Source organism: Balearica regulorum, chromosome 3, assembly GCF_011004875.1.
Source record: "Balearica regulorum gibbericeps isolate bBalReg1 chromosome 3, bBalReg1.pri, whole genome shotgun sequence".
NCBI classification, from domain to species: Eukaryota; Metazoa; Chordata; class Aves; order Gruiformes; family Gruidae; genus Balearica; species Balearica regulorum.
The window spans coordinates 81,240,709-81,259,477 of NC_046186.1; the positions used below are offsets into that span (position 1 = coordinate 81,240,709).

The 18,769-nt window shown below is 46.1% G+C and overlaps 1 protein-coding gene across 2 annotated transcripts; it reads left to right on the plus strand.

Annotated features, from left to right (window-relative positions):
* The first annotated feature begins 3,273 nt into the window (after positions 1-3,273).
* Positions 3,274-18,430, plus strand: CCSAP (centriole, cilia and spindle associated protein). 2 transcript variants are annotated; one of them, XR_012834593.1, is made up of 4 exons: positions 3,274-3,653; positions 12,226-12,509; positions 12,798-12,904; positions 14,371-18,430. XR_012834593.1 is itself a non-coding variant. In XM_075748676.1 (3 exons), exons 1-3 carry the CDS (start codon positions 3,362-3,364, stop codon positions 14,542-14,544), a joined length of 750 nt encoding a protein of 249 aa, XP_075604791.1. In that variant the 5' UTR covers positions 3,279-3,361; the 3' UTR covers positions 14,545-18,430. The 2 variants fall into 2 exon arrangements, 1 of the variants encoding a protein (XP_075604791.1); XM_075748676.1 differs by lacking the exon at positions 12,798-12,904 and having other exon boundaries at positions 3,279-3,653.
* The last annotated feature ends 339 nt before the right edge of the window (positions 18,431-18,769 follow it).

The window sequence follows — 18,769 nt, forward strand, 5'->3', positions numbered from 1 at the left end:
GCCCTAAACCCAGAACGGCACAACGGAGAGGATGAGTGGAGGCAGCTACTAACAATGCTATGTTATTCGCAAAGTGCTGACATGAAAAGTAGATGCCTGAAATGAATGCTCTGAAGAGTGTAGCATTTAGGGAAAAAAATGCAGAAAATGGGAACTGACAGATTCGTGCCAGGGTTTGGTGTTTGTGGTTCTGGCATTTCACGTGTGATGGCTGAGACACGGGTTAATGAGTGGCCAGCAGGTTTACGGGCACCCCAGGAGAAGTTTGGCCCTGCAAAAGGTGAACCCTTTCTTCTCTGTCACGAAGGGAAGCCATCAGAGAGAATCCATGTACCTGATACAGTTGTGTCTTCCTAAACTGAGGACAGAAATTCTTTGGGAAGGAAAAGCTGTAAACAATTGTTGCTCTAAAATGATACCTGGGAACAACAGCAACCTTTTCATAACCACAACTGCCAAGCCAAGACTCTGCAGGTTGGCTTAACACGACATTTTGTATGAAATAACATTTTCTAGATGGAAAGCAAATGCTGCAAGCCCCAGACCTTGCCCATTTACATGAAATCCACTAACATCATCTGCTCGTATAGCCTGAGCAGAATATTGGAGTAAGAAACCAGAGTCCCAGTTAACTGGGGAATAATCTGTTGCCAGCGCTGCTATGGCAGCCTCCTCTAGTGCCATCTTCAGTTACAGGTATTTTTATAGCAATTGTGCTGGTTTTTTTCCAAGAAACTTCCTCTGTTACAGCAGGTGGTGCTGAGGGCATGGCTGCACCGCAGTGGAACCGCAGAAGTACCACTAAGGGTGACGGGAGAAGGCAGCGGTGACAACCCAGCTGCCACCGAAGCCCTCAGTGGGGATAATGAATGAGCGAGGCAGCTCCCATATGTAATCCCCAGGACAGCACTGAGCAGGGGGGAAAACTGCTGCATCTGCCTGGTTTTCTTCCAGCAAAATAATGCAGGCAAGGCTCCTGTACGTCTGACTTGGATAGGGCACCACGCACGGCGCAGCACGGCAAGAAGGTGCTCTCAGGAGTTCCTCACTCATTTTTGAAGCTGTTGCACGATGGCTGGCATGTCAGGGGTGCTATTTCTGTGCCTGTCCTCCCGGTAGGTACGCTGCCCAGGCTCCTCTTGCTCCCTTGTAGCTCCATTGCTGCCTACTCCAGAGAGCAGCTGGCAGAGCCGAAGGGAGCTGGGGAACCTCTAACTGGTTTTAAAATGGAGCTTAATAGGTTTATGAATGCAGCCATATAACGTGCTTGCCTGCAGTGCCAGGCCCTGGACGCCAGTGTAACCGGCCTCTCCCGATTGCATTTTCCTGAATTGCTGGGGGAGGGACCCTGGATTTCCCCAATATCCTGCTGTCACGGGGCTGTTGCCATAACTGCAAGGGCTGGGGGGCTGCGAGGGCTGGAGGGAAATGTCCCAGTGCTTCTGCAAAGGTCAGGCAACACCTGTGCCCCCCTCCCTCACCCCAGGGCACCAGGGGGTTGCCAAGCCTCAACTGGCCCATGTGAAAACTGAGAGCTATTTTCTGCTCAGTCTGAGCATCAATTAAACTAAATCAGTTTGGTTATATTAGCTGTATCAGGGATCGCATCAATCTGCTGCACGGGCAGAGGTGCTGTGTTATAACCACCCTCCCCTCAATGAAAGCCACCAGCACTTTTGTTAAACTGGGCCAGCGTTTCCCATCCTGGGTATCCGTGTCACCCGGCATTTCTTCATTTGTGCCAGTTAGGGGAGCAAAAATACTGTTTGCCTCCTTATGAAAAAAAAAAACCCAAACCCCAAACACAACCAACCACCAACCCCCCCCCAAAAAAACAACCAAACCAACCCCAAACCAAAAGCCCAAGCCAACAGAGTTTCTGAAGATCCGTCAGTGCCCCCCTGTGTCGGAGCGGTGGCTGGAGAGGCGGCCGGAGATCCGCTCTGCAGAGCCCTGCTGGGTGCTGCGGGGGGGGGAGAAGCGGGTTCGCAGCTACCCAAAACGGGGCGTTCGCAACCTGCGGGCCCCGGGTTGGGGCTGGCCGAGGGGGATCACGCTGTCTCCTCTCGGAGGGGTGTTTGTGAAGTGTTGCGCCGTGCGGTGGCGATGTCAGCGCAGCAACCCTCCCCAGGACGGTCATAGCCCACAGGGGCAGGATTCGGGTGCGACGCCTTAAATACGGGGTGCGTGAGAGAGAAGGCAATGCCCAGAAATCGCTCAGGGGGCCGGGGGGCCCAGCCGTTCGCTGGAGAACCGGTACGGGGCTGCGCCAGCGCGGCCGTGTCTCGGTGCGGGCGTGCGGGAGGGCGAAGGCGGGCTGCAGGGGCCGCCGGTTCTCCGCATTGACCGCCGAAGCGCTTCATTTCCCGAGCGACCGCGGCCGCCCAGCGCAGGGCAGGAGTAGGCGAGTCCCATTCCGGCGTTCCCTGGGGACGGATTCGTCCCTGTTGTTGCGGATGCCTTTGCCTCCCTTCGGCTGGCGTCCTGCTGCTACTCGTCTTTTTTTTTTTTTTTTTTTTTTTTCTCTTGCAGAAACGGAGCTTAAATCAGCAATTACCCTGCCGTGGTGTTGCACAAAAAAGGGATTGTTGTTGCAAATGCATGAATTCTGACGCATCGCACTCTGCGGTTTTCAATACCCCCTGGCAGGAGCGGGGCTGTGCCACGCTGCCTCCTCAGCAGGGAGGCAGGACGGGTTTCCCGCCGCAGCCGCTGCGGGGGAGGCACCGGGGCTCCAGCACCCCTACTGCGAGGCCCGGGGCGGGCGGCTGCTGGAGGGCCTCCGGGTTCGTGGGCGCCCTCCCCGCGTTCTGGCCCGGTCACGGCTCGCCGTGGTGCGGGGCGCAGCGGGAGGGGGGCAGCAGCACAGGTGCAGGGGGGGCTGCTGCGCACCGGGGGACCCTCGGTGCTGGGGCAGCGTGCGGGGCCCCGCCGCGGGTGAGCCCCGTGCCTGGCGCTGGGTGCTGCTCCCGAAATATGGGGGGCGGGAGTGGTGGCGGTGCTGCAGTGCTTCGGTTCGGTTTGTTTTCATTTCTGTTCATTTCAATTTCACTTCACTCTTTCACCCCCCGCTCGGCGGCGCTGCGGCCGCTCGGGGCGCCGGGGCCCTTCTCCCCCCCTCCCCCCCCCCCGCCCGGCATCCCCGCGTGACGGGGCCGCGCGCGCCGTGACGCCAGCAAGGCGGTGTCGGTTGGGGAGGGGGCGGTGGCGGCGGCGCGCTCCGATTGGCGCGGGGCGGGCGGGGGCGGGGCCGGGCGCCGCTGTTTGGATTTAAACGTTGCAGCGGGAGGGGGCGGGCTCGGCCGGCGGCGGATCCCAGCGGCAGCAGGTCCGGCTCGCGGCTCCTCAGCCCCGCCCCGCCATGGTGGTGCCGGCGCGGCGCGTGAAGACGGAGTACATGAAGCGCTTCAAGGAGCCCAAGTGGGAGTCGTGCGGCGCCTGCTACTTGGAGCTGCTGCGCTACCGCCTTAGCCGTCGCCTCCTGGAGCAGGCGCACCGGCCCTGGCTGTGGGACGGTTGGGAGCAGGACAGCGGCGGCGGCGGCAGCACCGCCGGATCACCCTCGCCACCGAGCGCCGGTAGCCCCGCAGCCGCGCAGGAGGAAGAGGCGGCGGCGCCGCCGGCGCCGAGTGAGGCGGGACGGGCGAGTCCCGGTAGGGAGCGGGGGTAATGGCGGCAGCGGTGGGGGGTATCTGGTGAACTCGGGGGCCTGCGGCGGCGAGCCGTGGCGCTGCAGTCCGAGCTCCGGCAGGGCCGTGCTGCCCGCTGTTGGGGGCCGAGGGGGGGGTCCTGCCCCTTCTCGGGGGGGGAGGCGTGGGTGTCGAAGATGGGTGCGTCCGGGCGGCCCTGGCTGCTCCCCGGGGTCTGTTTGCAGGGGTCCGGTGGCAGGGCCCGGCCCGGGCGATGCCTGAGGGAGGACGATGGATGTTGCAGGGCCGGTGCTGAGGAGAGCAGGCGTCTGGTTTCGTGTCCGACAGGCGGGAGGTGTGCGGGGCTTCCCGCTTGGTGCCCTCCGAGCGGGGTGTGTGGGAAGGCGGGACCAGCGAGGGCTCGGGGGTGACACCTCTCATCGGCGGGGGCTCGGGGGCCCCAGTGACACACAGCCTTTCCGACGTCCTCGTTTTTCCTAACGCAAGGCACTAACGTGCTGTTGATCAGATCCTTGCTAGACCTGCGGAGAAGCTGTAGCTGCGGCATTGGAGGCGTCTCGTTAAAGAGCCAAGCGGTGGCAACTCTCGCCCTGAGTCACGGCCGCTTATGTAAAGTGTTGCCATGGGAGCGGAGCATCTCTGCCATTATATAAGCAGGTTCTCTGGCAAAAGCAGCGGCGAGTTGGACTGCGTGCCAGTGACTGGCACTTCACGCAATTGCTTTCCTGAATCTACACACGTAACCGGTCTCAGCCAAACGCTTGGCTCTTAATGCTGCCTGAGGTTTGGTCTTAGGTTTGTAACTGAGTGCAGACAGTGCTGTAGTCCTAAGCAGGTACACAGCTGATAATATTTTGTTCTCTTCTAGCATATCTTATCTCTTGATGTCTCAAGAATTAACTATGCAGAGTGGGTAGACAGCAAACAACACTGTCAAGCTTCCCAAGTTGGTATTTTTTTTATCCCATAGGATATTGTCTCTTATCTATAATGAAAGAAAACTTTATCTGTCAGCCATGGATTGGTGTTTTGTAATGTATTTTGGATCAGCTGTATATCTGTTGCACAGTAGCAGGGAAAATCCTTGAGAATTGTTCAGTTAAGCTTGTGCTGCCTGGGAGTTGTTCTGGGGTTACATGTGCTTGTTTGAAGTGGGGAGACCAATTGATGTTTCAGTGTCCCTTGGGGCCTGAGCTTACCAGAATGATCTATATTCTGATATTCAAGGCTAAACTGCATTTGTTGTCCTTAAGAATACCATGTTTTACAAAAGCTTTGGCTATGCTGTCATCTGTTCCAGAGGCCTGGTGTTTCAGAGCATGCTAGTGATACAGGGTTTTGCAGTGAGCTGTAGCCCTTGTGGCTGGGTGGGCCTTTGGTACCCAGCCCCATGTGGGGGTGCACAGAGCTGCTGGCTGCCAGGGTAATGCACTCCACCCCTCCAAAGGTGTGCAGTGATGGAAGCACCCCAGTTAACCAGTATGTGACAAAGTATTAGTGGGTCTAATCTTGCTTTCCTCAGGCAGGCCTTGAGGAAGTTAGACTGGGGTGTATGTGTAGAAGTATGTAGCATCTGAGTGAGAAGAAGCCTTAAGGTATTGCAGAAGAGCAGGGAGTGGTTGCATGGGTAAAGGCAATGTGTTCTGATGAGCAGTCTTGAGGCCTGGCTTCTACAGAGAGGAGGGTGCAAGCTGTTGAAGCTGCACTCAGTTTAGCATTCCCACCTTTTCTGATGCAGTTTGAACATGTGCCAATCTTGAGCAGTTGTGGTAGGGACTAGAATTTCATTCTTCTGCTCACTGAGCTGATGGGATGGAGCAGGTAGCCTGCAGCAATCTAGATGGGACTGGGCGTTGCCAAGGCTAGAGGTTGCTGGCCAGGGCACTCTGTTCAGTCCTTGGCCTGCTCCCTCCTGCTCTCCCTGACTCCTTTCTGGGCAGATACCTGGATGGAGTTACTTGGTAGCTTGATTCTGGTAGGGTCAGTTTTGGCAGTGGATAAAAGCTTGCTAGCTTTTGATATGCTGCTCATGCAGGCACTTCCTGTGGTCAGTGATGGCATGTGTGACTATCCAGTGCATGTGTAGTTGTGTCCTCGCTGTATCCCAGCAGCAAAGGGACTGTGGAGTAACAGTGGCCTGTCAATTTATGGGGTTTTGGGCAATTGTGCCTCTATAGCTGATGCAACTTCGCCATGGCTCCTGTATGTTGTATTAGGTCCTTGCTGTTTTATACTTATAATGGGAGAAAAATCTCTACTTAACATGCATTTCTTTGTCAAGCGGCTTAGGATAAATGTTTTTTTAAGTTCTGACAGTATTTAAGAGCTCTGCAAGTCCTTAGTAAAAGGACTGAAAACAACTCTGCTTAGGCAGCTGGATTAAGTGGAAGTTTATTGTGTATTAGTGTGTACACTAATATGTAAGCAAGCAACTCATTCAGTATTGGATAATTATAAGGAAGTATTTCTCTTTTGCTTAGTGGCTGGTTAATTAAAACATGTAGAGGAGATAACATAGAAACTACAGCTCTCTGAATCTTTCATTATTCAACTGCTTTTTTTCTGGAAGAACTTAATTACACTGAAGTGCTGTGGGGGTAGCTGACTGTGCTCATGTTGATGACATCTTTTGTCTTCTGAATCTGACATCCACCCACATGCTTGCAGCATCCTGGTTGTTACCTGGCTACTGCTGCTTCCCTTTGTTCTGTGGGGAACCTGGCTTCTGGCTGAGTTGTATTGACAGTGTTTGTGGCCAAGTACATTTGGCCAGCACTGGTGTTGCCCAGTATCTGAGGTAAAGCCAATTTGTAATGTTGTGTATGGCCATGGTTTCTTCTTTCCCTCATTAAGATGAGCCTGTGTGTGTTTGTAAAGCAGTTTGTAAATGCTTCTGGTGTGTGTGGAGAAAGCTGATGTATGCAGCTTGACTTCAGGGTTTAGTGATGTTGGTCTAAAGTACTACTAATGTGAACACCTAAGCATGTCAGACAAATGTGTTTTGTCACTGTCTCATACTTAAGCTACAGCTGAGTGATACTAAGGCATGCTTGGTGGCAAGTTTGGGTTAATTTCTTCTGGCCTTTCACTTGCAGCAACTGTTTGTGGGACTTCTGTAGAATGTACCCAGGCACAGATGTGCTTTAAACATAATCCAACAAAATCTTGACCTAAACCAACTGGTCTAGTTGACACATCCTCAAAACTGTCAACAGAACCCACTGGGCTAGTTAAGTGAAAGATAGGAGCTCTTGGCAGCAGCACTGCTGTCAGACCTGTTGCTTGTGAAATGATACTGCTGTGCACACATGCAGGGTGAAGGCATCTTTCAATCCTTATTGCCATTTCCCCTTCAGCATTTTGGTGCAGAGGTCTTAAATGACAGAAGTGACAAGCTGATATCAAAGCAGTTGCCACACAGTAGTTGGAAAGGGACTGGTCTGGATTAGTGCAGCTCAGCAGAAGATCCAATTTCAAACTTGTTCCTCGATCTTGTCTGCCATGATGTTGCAGGTTTGTTTGCTGGCCTAAGAACATGGAAGGAGTAGCTTGTGGTGGGGGAAGAAGGCAACAGTGTCAGTTTAGGGGTTTATAATACTGTGATTCAAAGTTGCTTCATCGTTTTTTTGCTTGGAAACAAGCTTTGCTATCAAGCCAAGCCAGTCATTGCTTTCTGAACTCTGCAGATGAAGCTTGTGTGAATCTAATCAACTCTGAATTGCCTCACACAAGATCTGTCTTGAAGGAATGATGTTGTAATCTGCTTCAGCTGTAGTCAGTTCATACCCATAAGTGAGTATATGCCCCCTTCAAGAAGCCTTGAAGACCTGCCCAGTTGGGAGAGGTTTGTACTAAAGTGGGAAACTTGAGTGCTGCCCATGGCAGTTTAAGCACAAAGTGCTCCTCCTGCACCTGAGGTAGTGCTGTAAGGAGCAAACATCTCTGTATAGAGATAATACTGTTGATCCCTAGGACCTGTGGGTCTAATCAGAAGGTTGTTAATACTTCTAGTAAGTCAGCGGAGCCTTTGAAATGATATTCCAGTCTGTTCTGTAGAGCATGCAGTACTGTGGGAGGGAGAGAAGTTCCATTAGAGCTGTTCCTGCTTGAGCCCTGGAGGGGAGCTGTTATGCAAACTGGGCAATGCAGCAGGGTTAAGTGACCTCTTCTGGGCAGGAGCTTTCAACAGCCATGTTGGGTGGGCCTGGCAGCCTTGTTCTGCCTGCTAAGCACTTAATCCCCTCCTGTTCGGTGTGCTCTGCTTAGCATCCATGATGCAGTTTTAAATGTTCCTAGCTTTTTCAACCTCCTGTTTAATCCCTGTAATGCTGCAGCCAGTCAGTTCTGAGTTTCCTGTGTCTGCTGCAGCTGGCATCCTGCATGGGAAGGAGATGGGTAGATGTTGCTGGTGGTTGGGCTCCCTGAGCAGCTGGGTCTCCTTCCTTGCTGCTTTTCTACCTTCCTGCAAAAAGGGGTGCCTAACAAAATGGCTTGGATATAAACTATAGTTTAACAGTTAATCTGCCCTGTGCCTTTACCAACTGAGTTCTGTATAAATGCACTGTAGGAGTGAATTCACTGAAATACCTGCTTTAATGGCAGGTGCTCATAAGGTGCTATAGTATGCTCTGGCATACAGCACTTACTGTAAGGCTGTGCGCAGGACTCTGTATGCCAGTTACCCATATGCTTTTATTGCTATTTTGGGACAAGCTGGCTCAATCATTTCTGCACCAGCTGGGACTATATCCTAGTGAGCAGCATCCCCAGGCATGGCTGCTGCCTTGAAGTAGTATCTTAAAGCTAGAGTATCCATGCAATTGCAGAATCCCCACTCCTGTATTTTTAAGTCTCTAAATGCCACCTCTGCTGTGCATGAACTCTGTTATGTTCTCCTTTGCAGAGAAGGAAGATGCCATTTTCCCTTGAATAGAGGATGGAACAGCTTCCCAAAATAAAAGTACTTCTATTTCAGATTGATGGCAATGTCCCCCATCAGTGTTTTATTTTCTCAAAACAGTGCTTCCTTCTGGTAATGGCCTCTCTTGCACAGAAGGGGACCTAGCCAGTCCTTTCTAGGAGTGGGCTGTGTAGAGATGCATGGCTAATATTTTGCAGGGGGATAGCTCTGTGCTGCCTGTTGCAACTGTGATGAATGAGCTGCCTTGTGAAGCTGTGTGTCCCAGAGCCTGGGGACACTATGCAAAGCAGGTCTTTTACCTTGCTTTTTATCCAGCCTTGGCTATAATGACTGAAACTTTGTGCACCTAATATTTAGATATGTGAAATTTGTCAGGCCTTTTTTTGTTCTCATTCTGTTGCTCCTTTGGCCTTGACTACTCTCCTTGGTGGTTTTGTGGGGACACTCAACTGAATTATTGACAAATACAGCTCTAAATACTTTAACATTGCTGGGTACTCTTAACTAAATACTCAGCTATACTGCAGTATCATCTGTAGCTGAAAGCTGCCCCTGCGCAGCTTGGAAGGCATGTGTGTATAGGCTAGCCTGAACAGGGCCCAGCACCAGGGCCTCTCGACTGGTTGGCAGCAAGTAGAAAATATGCTGGCAAGACTAACAGCTAGCAAGACAGCATGAGGCTCACCTTATAGGAATGCTGGGGCATGTGGCAAGTCTTCATGTCTTTACCCTACAAGCACAAAGTGAGTGCAAGAGTAAATGGATGCTTAACCAGTGTGTCAGGCAAGTAACTTCCATTTCATAAGAGCTGGATGGATGCAGAAATGAAATTAAAGCAGTGTCAGATTGGGCATGTACTTGCTTGACTACCTAAATCATAGCAATTAGCAAGAATGATTGTTATTGTGTCACAGGATTGGTAAGCCTTTCTGCTTTTAATGAAGACACTTAGGTAAAAATTGTTCTAGTTGTTTGTGGTCAACCTCTCAATCTGTAAACAAGTCTTAAACTAGAGGAACTCTTTCTATGCCAGTGGAGGAATTCCCTCCGTACATACATACCAGTGTATACTGGTGGTGGCTGAAAGTGCTGAGAGTTGGAACAGAAGTAGCTCGCAGCTGGTTTCTACCACAACCAGAAATAGATGGTGTGGCAGAAAACTTGCAACTTCAGCATGTTTGTCAGCAGAGTTTCAATGTATTGCTGTGTGTGTCTAGCAGAAGGCAGCACCTAATGGTCAAAGGTAGACACTTGAAGAGAATCACTTAGTAGTGGACTGCTGTGCTGTTAGGTTAATAAGGCTTTTGTTGCCTTTTAGGACAAGCATGCCTTTTTTATATGAAAGTCAGACTTCAGATCACAATGTCTACTTGTCCCCACAATGCTTAAGGGTCATGCTTAGCGTCTAGCATACACTTCCATCTTGTCCACACTACTGTTGAACATTTGCAGGATAGAGAACTAAAACAGGGTTCTAAGTATTACTTTTTTCCAAAGTCATATTTCACTGATATAAGCAGTATATTTGATTAGAATCATAGAATCATTTAGGTTGGAAAAGACCTTTTAAGATTGTTAACCTAGTACTGCCAAGTCCAACCACTAAACCATGTCCCTAAGTGCCACATCTACATGTCTTTTAAATACCTCCAGGGATGGTGACTTAACCGCTTCCCTGGGCAGCCTGTTCCAGTGCTTGATAACCCTTTTGGTGAAGAAATTCTTTCCTAACATCCAATCTAAACATCTCCTGGTGCAACTTGAGGCCATTTCCTCTTGTCCTATGGCTTCTTACTTGAGAGAAGAGACCAACACCCACCAGGCTACAACCTCCTTTCAGGTAGTTGTAGAGAGCAATAAAGTCTCCCCTCAGCCTCCTGTTCTCCAGGCTAAACAACTCCAGTTCCCTCAGCTGCTTCCCCATAAGACTTGTGCTCTAGACTCTTCACCAGCTTCATTGCCTTTCAGTGTCTTGTAGTGAGGGTCCCCCAAACTGAACACAGCGCTTGGTGTGGCCTTACTGGTGCTGAGTCCAGGAGGATGATCACTTCCCTAGTCCTGCTGGTCATGCTATTTCTGACACAAGCCAGGATGCTGTTGGCCTTCTTGGCCACCTGGGCATACTGTTGGCTCATATTCAGCTGGCTGTCAACCAACACCCCAAGGTCCTTTTCTACTGGGCAGCTTTCCAGCCCCTCTCCCCTGAGCCTGTAGTGTTGCATGGGCTTGTTGTGACCCAAGTGAAGGACCCAGCACTGAGCCTTGTTGAACCTCATACAGTTGACCTCAGCCCATTGATCCAGCCTGTCCAGATCCCTCTGTAGAGCCTTCCTTCCTTCAAGCAGATCAACACTCCTGCACAAACTGGTGTTGTCTGTAAACTGACTGAGGGTGTGCTTTGCCCAGATCATTGATAAAGATATTAACTTAGATTAGATTAGTATTAAGAGAGCAGTTCAAGACCTTTTGTCACCAGTTTGTAATGCTTTACATATCTCAAAGGTGGGAAAATTTTGGCTGTTCTTTTCTAGTCAGTAATTGTTATCTGTGGGCATTCACTTGACTATATTTAATGATGCTATAAAACAGACTTGTTCAAAACAACTTAAAACCTTATTGTAAGGCTTACAGCCTTTCTTACCAGCTTTTCTCTTAGATTTATGAAGTATTGCAGTGCTGTACCAGATAGTGGCTTCCTTCATCTGAGGTCTAAGACACAACTTTTGTATATAAGAAGCGGTATGCAGGAAACATTAAGAATTGCTACTTGAGAGGCACCACAAAGGAAAACTAGTTCTTCCATAGCTCTATAATGCAAGAAGATTGAATCTTATGGAACAGTTGTTACCCTGTGTTTTTATTATTTAAATATCTCCTATAATGCTGATTCAGCTTTCAGTGTCAGCCTACATCTGCAAATTAACAGTAATACAGACTTTAAATTCTCACTTACAAAGCCTCCTCTACATGACAAATGCTGGGCCCTTGTTATGGAAGGTTTAAAAAGCACGTGTGGGGGGAAAAACAGCCTCTAAGTATTGCCAGTATAGTGTGGTACTTTAAATGTAAAATGTACTTCACGGAACAGATAGCAAGGGTGATGTCTACCACTTTGTAAGCCTTTGCTTCATACTCTCCTCCATGAACAGAAATCCATAATCAAATTGTATGGATAATCAGGGAGCTTGAAAATTAATCACTTTTTTCTTTCAGTGGAAGCTTACAATATGAGGGATTTAATATTGCATATACTCTTATCAGACTTCATCTCTGTCTGGCAGCATGTACATGGTGTTCAGCAGTCCATCTGTCTGCTGTCTGAAAGATGGACACATGAAATCGTGAAGACAGAAGATCACTGGAAACAGTCTTTAAAATACTGCCTGGAGCTATTGGGTACCCGTAGCCTCACTAGTGAAAGGCATGCTTAAGTATGTGAAGGCTGATGTACAGAGGGGTGGGCTTGGAAATTTAGTCACTAAAGAAAGGATGAAGGCATTTAAGCAAGGTATATGTCTGTTGCTAAGGGAGTAATGACTTCTTTCATTTCTAACAAAAGCATAGCTTCAGTGATGTATTAAGAGAGGCTGTGCAAATCAGACATTAATACGTTGTCACTGGGAACTTAAAGCATAACTTTATCTTTTTCTTTAGAGAAAGAAAGAGAAGATCAAGAAAAGCAGCAGAGGGAAGAGCAAGAAAAAACTTTAGAACACACTTCTGTAAAGGAAGCAGACAAAACCAGCCGTACAGGACGACGTCCGAGTCAAAGTGCCTTGTCCAGTCGTAATGATCGAAAATCAGCCAAAAGTCCTCAAAAGACAGATGCACCAAAGGAGAATAAACATCCATTTGCTCTGTATGGGTGGGGAGAAAGACAGACAGATACTGGAAGCCAGAAAACTCACAATGTCTGTGCTTCTGCTTCAGCGAATGAAGTAAGTAAAAGCTTCTGTTTTGTTAAAGGACACTGACTACTTAGTGCCTGGATAAGACATATGTCTAATGTCTAGGTAAAACTTCTCAGGGATACCTTTATTTGAGTGTGTGGAAATTTTAGCAATAAATTCTAAAAAAATCCTAAAATTCTAGCAAAAAACCTTGAAGGTTTGACATGTCCAAATCAAATAGTTTCAAAACTGGTTAACAGTTAAGAACTTCCCATGTTTGATTAACACTTGCAAATTCTGATTAAAACTTGGCTATCTTATTTCTGGCTGTTACAGTGCTACCAGCAAAACTGGCTGTTATAAATGTATTTCTGCATTCTGAACTTCATGAAAATAAGAGAAAAGCAGCAGGCAGTTAGCACCAGGCATCCCACAGCAGGCAGGTATATAAACACTGGGGTAGTGCTTGTGCTGTGAAAGAGTGACTTTTCCTGGGGCACTCCCTAGGAATAGGAGACTTGCTGAGAAGGTAGGAATAATTTGCTGCCAAAATGTCTGTCTAGCAGCCTGTTTCAGTGGGTTGCCAGCAGGGAACTCTTTGCTGACAGCGGAATGGTCTATTGGATTGCTGATGGGTTGTGGGGTTGATGTAAATATTAGCAAAATAGCACAAATAAAATTAATATGATCATGGACAGCACCAGAATTCTTCTGTAGTGGGGTCTGTTTCCTGACTTAACACTCTAACCTTAGTGTTTCTTCCTACAACAGATCCATTTCTATAACTCTCCTAGGCTGGTAAAACAACCATTAATGTATCCATGCCAGTGTCTTATCTTACTACTAATGTAGTCTGAATCTATGACCCAAGATGCCTGAGGATTAAGGTGGGTGGGTGGTGTTCTTGATGTATGAGATAGAACTGACTTCTGATAGGCTGCTGTGGAAAGGATTTGAAGGGTAGTCTTTTCCTTCCTGGACAGCTCAACCCTTTGAGGGAAATGAGGAACTTGGGCCTTGCAGCTCTTGAAAGAAGCTGCCCTTCCTGATAACGGACACTCTCACTGGATTGAGCTTTGGTCAGTGGTGGAAATAGTTGACTGGTGCTTTATGTTGAAGCCTACCAGAGGCTGATGCTTGACTTGAGCGGAGATATTTGTATTTCCCAAGACTTGTAAGATTTCTTATGCTAGAAACAGTTACAGAACCATTAAGATCAGGTCTGGAGTTTGGAATGAATGCGCAGAGCATTTCTGAAACACTTCCAATTACATAGTGCTTTGTTGCTAAGCATGCTTCAAGTGGGAACTGACTACTTACTGCCTGACAAAGTCACTTTTCTTGGATGTTTGAAAGGTGATGCTGCCCCTTCACTGAGATGAAACAGGGTTTTAAAGCTGGAGATAAAGCAAGGAAGCATAGAAGCTGTCCCTTGAGACTAAATTTGGGGGAAATATGGTAATTTATTAATAAAAAATGTATGTAGGTATGCCTGCAGCATGTTGGCAAAATTAAGTTCTTTAGTCCCTAGTGAGGAGTCTCTAGGGATTGGTCTGACTACTATGATTTAGGTTTTAAGGGATGCTTGGGCATATTGAGGGGTGTTTAAGAATTAAAATGGTAGAAATAGGAGAATCAAGGTTTTTAGAATATGTCAGAGTAAGATTGATTTTTTGGAATAGTTTAATAATGTGAAGTGGACAAGAAAATGCAGAATAGAATTTGAGGCAATGTTATTAAAAAAATTCTGGACTTCTGGTAGTGGTGCAAATTACCAGAGAAAATACAGTCTTGCTAGCAAACCCCATTTCTTCAGGATGGGGATTGGGAAAATACAAAGTGATCCTCAGCTTTCCTGGGGTAGTTCTGAGGCTGTTTTCCTGCTGTAATGCTAACTCTGGTCTTTTAGATTCATGAATCTGCTCTACGAGCAAAGAACAGGAGACAAGTGGAGAAGAGGAAGCTTTCTCAGAGGCGAGTGCGATCAGCAGAAGCAGAGAAAGCTTGGCGAATAAAGCCCTCCCCACCAGATAACCCTTGGATGACAGAGTATATGAGATGCTACTCGGCAAGAGCTCGGTGAATTTGGATTCCTTTAGGGCATCTTCAAAAGAAGTTACGCATATCAGGACACTGGTGCAAGGAACCAAACTACTTATGCAAGGTTTTTATAGGGAGTTTCCAGCTGTTAAAATATTTGTTACAATATTTTTATCTTGGCTACCTACCTCACAGTGGGGTGTACTATTGGAGCCATATCATTTGAAGAGGCTTTTAGATATAGCTACCCAAACTTTTAAACAATTCCCCTTTTGGGAATCTTTCTAATGCTTCAGTTGACTTGTTTTAGGGGTGGAAGGGGGGAACCTTAGCATACAGGGAGTCAAAGCAAACACTTTTTTGACCTTGGTTACAAATAATCTGTTGTCCCTTATGTAAAAGTCCAAGTCATGGGGAGGTGGTGTTGGGGAAAGGCTTTAAAGGTGTGATGGAGGTGCCTTTGCGTTTATAGTACCATTTGATTTAATACTTCTACCAAAATAAATATATTAAGACAGGCAACAGAAAAGCCAGTGGGTCTGGTGAACAGCACTAATAAATGTAGATGCTTTAGGCAGGCAAGTACCAAGTACTGTCTGTATACAGAAACTTTCAAAAAAACCTTGTTTGATTAGTGAATCTGCTGATGCTAACTTTTATTGCTGTTTCAAAGGTCATTAGAACAAACTCCCAATTTTCAGGGTGGGAAACAGCTACAGGATTGTTTTGCTGTTGCTGTGCCTGTTGTACCAAATAACTGATGTAGACAATCATTAGCTGATAGCTGCTGCTCAATAAGCAGTTGTTTGTTGTACCAGTATCAAGTTGTACCACTGTATTAAGCTTGTGGTCACACTTACTCTATGCTTAATCATGTAAATGCCAGTTAATTGAAGGAGGGGCTGGCTCCTGTCTAGTGAAATCTATTTTTAACAACTTATCTATTATGCTCAGTGGGGGTCAGAGTGCAATATGCATTCCATTTGGTGGTATTGTATGAGTATGCTGTTAAAGGTTTTAAACTTGAAAATCATGTTGATAAAACTCTTAGATGAAGTCCAGAGAAGCTTTCTGCCTCTGCAGAACTCCTCACTAATAGGGGGTGAGGACTATGGGAAGGAGGAGAGGTGTACCCTTTAAACAAGAACATACAATGGAGTTTGAATGCTCTCACTTTGTAGGTCCTACTTCTGCATAGTAAGACAGTCACTGTTTGTGAGTTCCTCAGTGTTTTTTTCCCTCTCAGGCTGCTGTAAATGAAACTTTTCAGTTTGTTAACTAAGCTTTGGGCAGATTATTGCTGTAGTTGTGAGCTTCAAAGTTTTGTTCAAATGTGTTGCGTGTTAGTTACAAATGTTGGTTATCTCAGTTTAATTGTTCTGAAGCCTGTGTTTTACAGACCTTTGACAGGAAGCACACTTGCACTTCTGCAGCAGAAACCTGCACTAGTCTTAGCTTCATTCCACAATCTCAGTGGGTAAGCAGGACTCTAAAATTACTTTCTTCCAATAACACTTACAATCAAACTTTTTACTAAGCATGTAACTCTGTTGAAGTAGTAATCATGCAAAAGGACCAAGCACTGCTGCCTCCTAGTGTTAATTCTACCACATCAGTAAAGGTTTCATTACTCTCAATTTAATCTTAGTAAGATATTCATGAAGCTAAATCTGATTTTTTACCTGCCTTTTAAGCATAAAGCTATAAAAATACAGACAACTCTTGTTCAGGATACACACTAGAGATCTTACAGCTCTTAAGTCAGGGAATGCAAAGTATGATTAAGTATTTTTATATATAGCAAAATGACTGTATTCCAACTCTTAAATAAACCACAGGCTAGAACTTCTTAAAACTTTAGAACAGTGCCCAAAACTGAGGCAAACTATTCCAGACTATGCCTTTATTCCACATGAGATTCCTTTAATTTCCTTTTATGCTGTTTTCCTGTTCAAATGGCTGCTGTAAATATACTGAAGCTGCTTCTGATGCTGTTTTGGTTTAGAAATCCACCCTAGCTTTGAACAACACTATCAAAGCATTAACTCACAAGTGTTTAAAAGCCTTATTCAATAAAAACTCTGCCTGTTCCTGTAGGAACAGGCTTTGTAGGCTTTATGTAACTACAGCAGATGGACTGTGCCCTCAGTGCATTTTGTCACAAACAGTTTCCTTGATTGTGTAGGGCAGGACTCATCTTGCCATGCTTTCAAAGACTCCTTGTACAGTTCTCTCCTCCCACTGAATGGAGGAACCAATGTGACTCTGCCTGCCTCAAGTACCCATTTTTTAATAAGATGGATCTCCCATTAGATGTTGGTCTTTCCAATAATTATAAAAGGCTTAAATATCTTCTGCCTTGAATACTAGGTACTGAACTTAAAATATCTCAAACAGGCTTGTTCAGGTGTTGTACCTGTACCTTGATGTCAACACCATCAAGGCTGCTGTGTACTGAGGAAATGATCTAGTTCTTATCTTTGTCTTTATCTTATCTAGTTCTTATCTTTGTCTGGTCCAGAGCTGTTCCCCACCAAAACAATTTGGTAGAAGACAGTAGTGACACTAACCAGGTCATGTGAGTCACTGTCATGCTTTTTCGGATGGTCTGTAGCTAAAAATAATCCTGGGTGCTATGTTGGTATTATATTGGTTTAAGTAATATAATGCCTCAAGTGAGGTAAATTATTCTGCAAGTAGGGTAGCCTTCCTGCATTTGGGCATTATTTGACTATAAAAAGGCTAGTAAGTTTGCTTAGACTATGTGAAATAGTATAGTTCTGATCACTGCAAGTTGTGTATGCAAAATATTTGGCATGTGCTAGGCTGAAGTCTGGAAAACTTATTTTAGTGTTTTGATGTTAAAAATGAAAAGCCAATTGATGTGGGAAGCAGAACATTTCCAGTGTAAAAGCTTTAACTATATTCCATAGACTCTTACAGGAGGTGGCTGTTTTGCACCAAACTGGACTTGCTAAAAAATGGAAAACCTAGTGAATCTCACTATCAGTTAAGGAAGTTCTGAACTTTGTCTTGCATGGACTCTTGAATTCAGCCAAGTGATGAACACTTCTCACTCCTGGTTTAGAAGTAAAACTTTGTTTGTAAGAACACAGTAAATACTCAGTTGTCCAAAGTCTTCATTGAAATAACTGTTTATTCCTTTTTGTTTCACTTTAGCTAAGTACTTTCAGAAACAAGACTCTTACAATGTGTAATGCTGCAATTTAACTATAGTGTTGTGAAGACTAGTGGTTACAATGTAAAATGTTACAATGAAAACTGCATAAGAATGTCCCTGTAAAATACAGTAGCATGCCTGTTCAGTCACTGCTGTCACATCTTCAATGACTAATTACAGACTTTTTCACTGGAAGCTGAGATAGTCAAGGTAATAGCTAAACTTAAGAGCCAAATTTAATGAAACTGAGGGACAGACCTGAATTTCTGGTAAGGATTTTATCCAGGTAGCAAATGCACATTTTAATCAAACTTTTAACATGTAGGGAAGTGTATCTGTTATTTTTTTTTATGGTATAATGCAGTGCCACTGAACTATGAGGGCCTCTGACTTTTTTTATTGTGATAGGGACCAAAAGCTAGCAATCTGAGGGCCTTATGTTGATAACTTGGATGTTCCAGCTTATTTTCCAGCTCAGTTAGTGCACTTAGCAGAAAGCCATATATGGAGCCTGATTCAACACCTTGACAGTAGCCCTTATAAAATTAGGGGTACAAGTGAATGGGAAGCTGCCTCAGCTATTGTTAGCACTGAATTCACTTTAAAAGTGATAGGGAAATACCATCTAAGCTTGAAGCAATATGTGTTTTTTAAAGTTTTTAACAGTATTTGTTTTTAATGCTTCTGTATTGTCTATATTTAATAGTGTAGTCTTGACTTGTAATGTGAATAAAACAAGTGATACAAAGTGCTTTGACTGCTTGTACTATGTTTTTTGAGGTTTCAGGTTTTCCAGTTACAGTGCTCTTGAGTCTCTGCATGCAAACTGTGGCTGTGCTTGTCCCATATATTCTGTCCTGAAAAGTGACAGACTTCTGTAATGACTGGTGCTGGGGACAGGGTTGGGTGACAGTTACAAGTCCAGCTGAGAGCTGAGCTTGTCTCACAAGTTTTTCTGTGACTTGTTAATACACTTTCCCAATTTTCTTGCTTTTTCTACACCTAACAAGGGAAAAAAATAGAGCCTAAATTAGAATAGCTATCTGAAGTGCCATGCATGCTGAAGCCTTTGGGAATTGTAATTCAG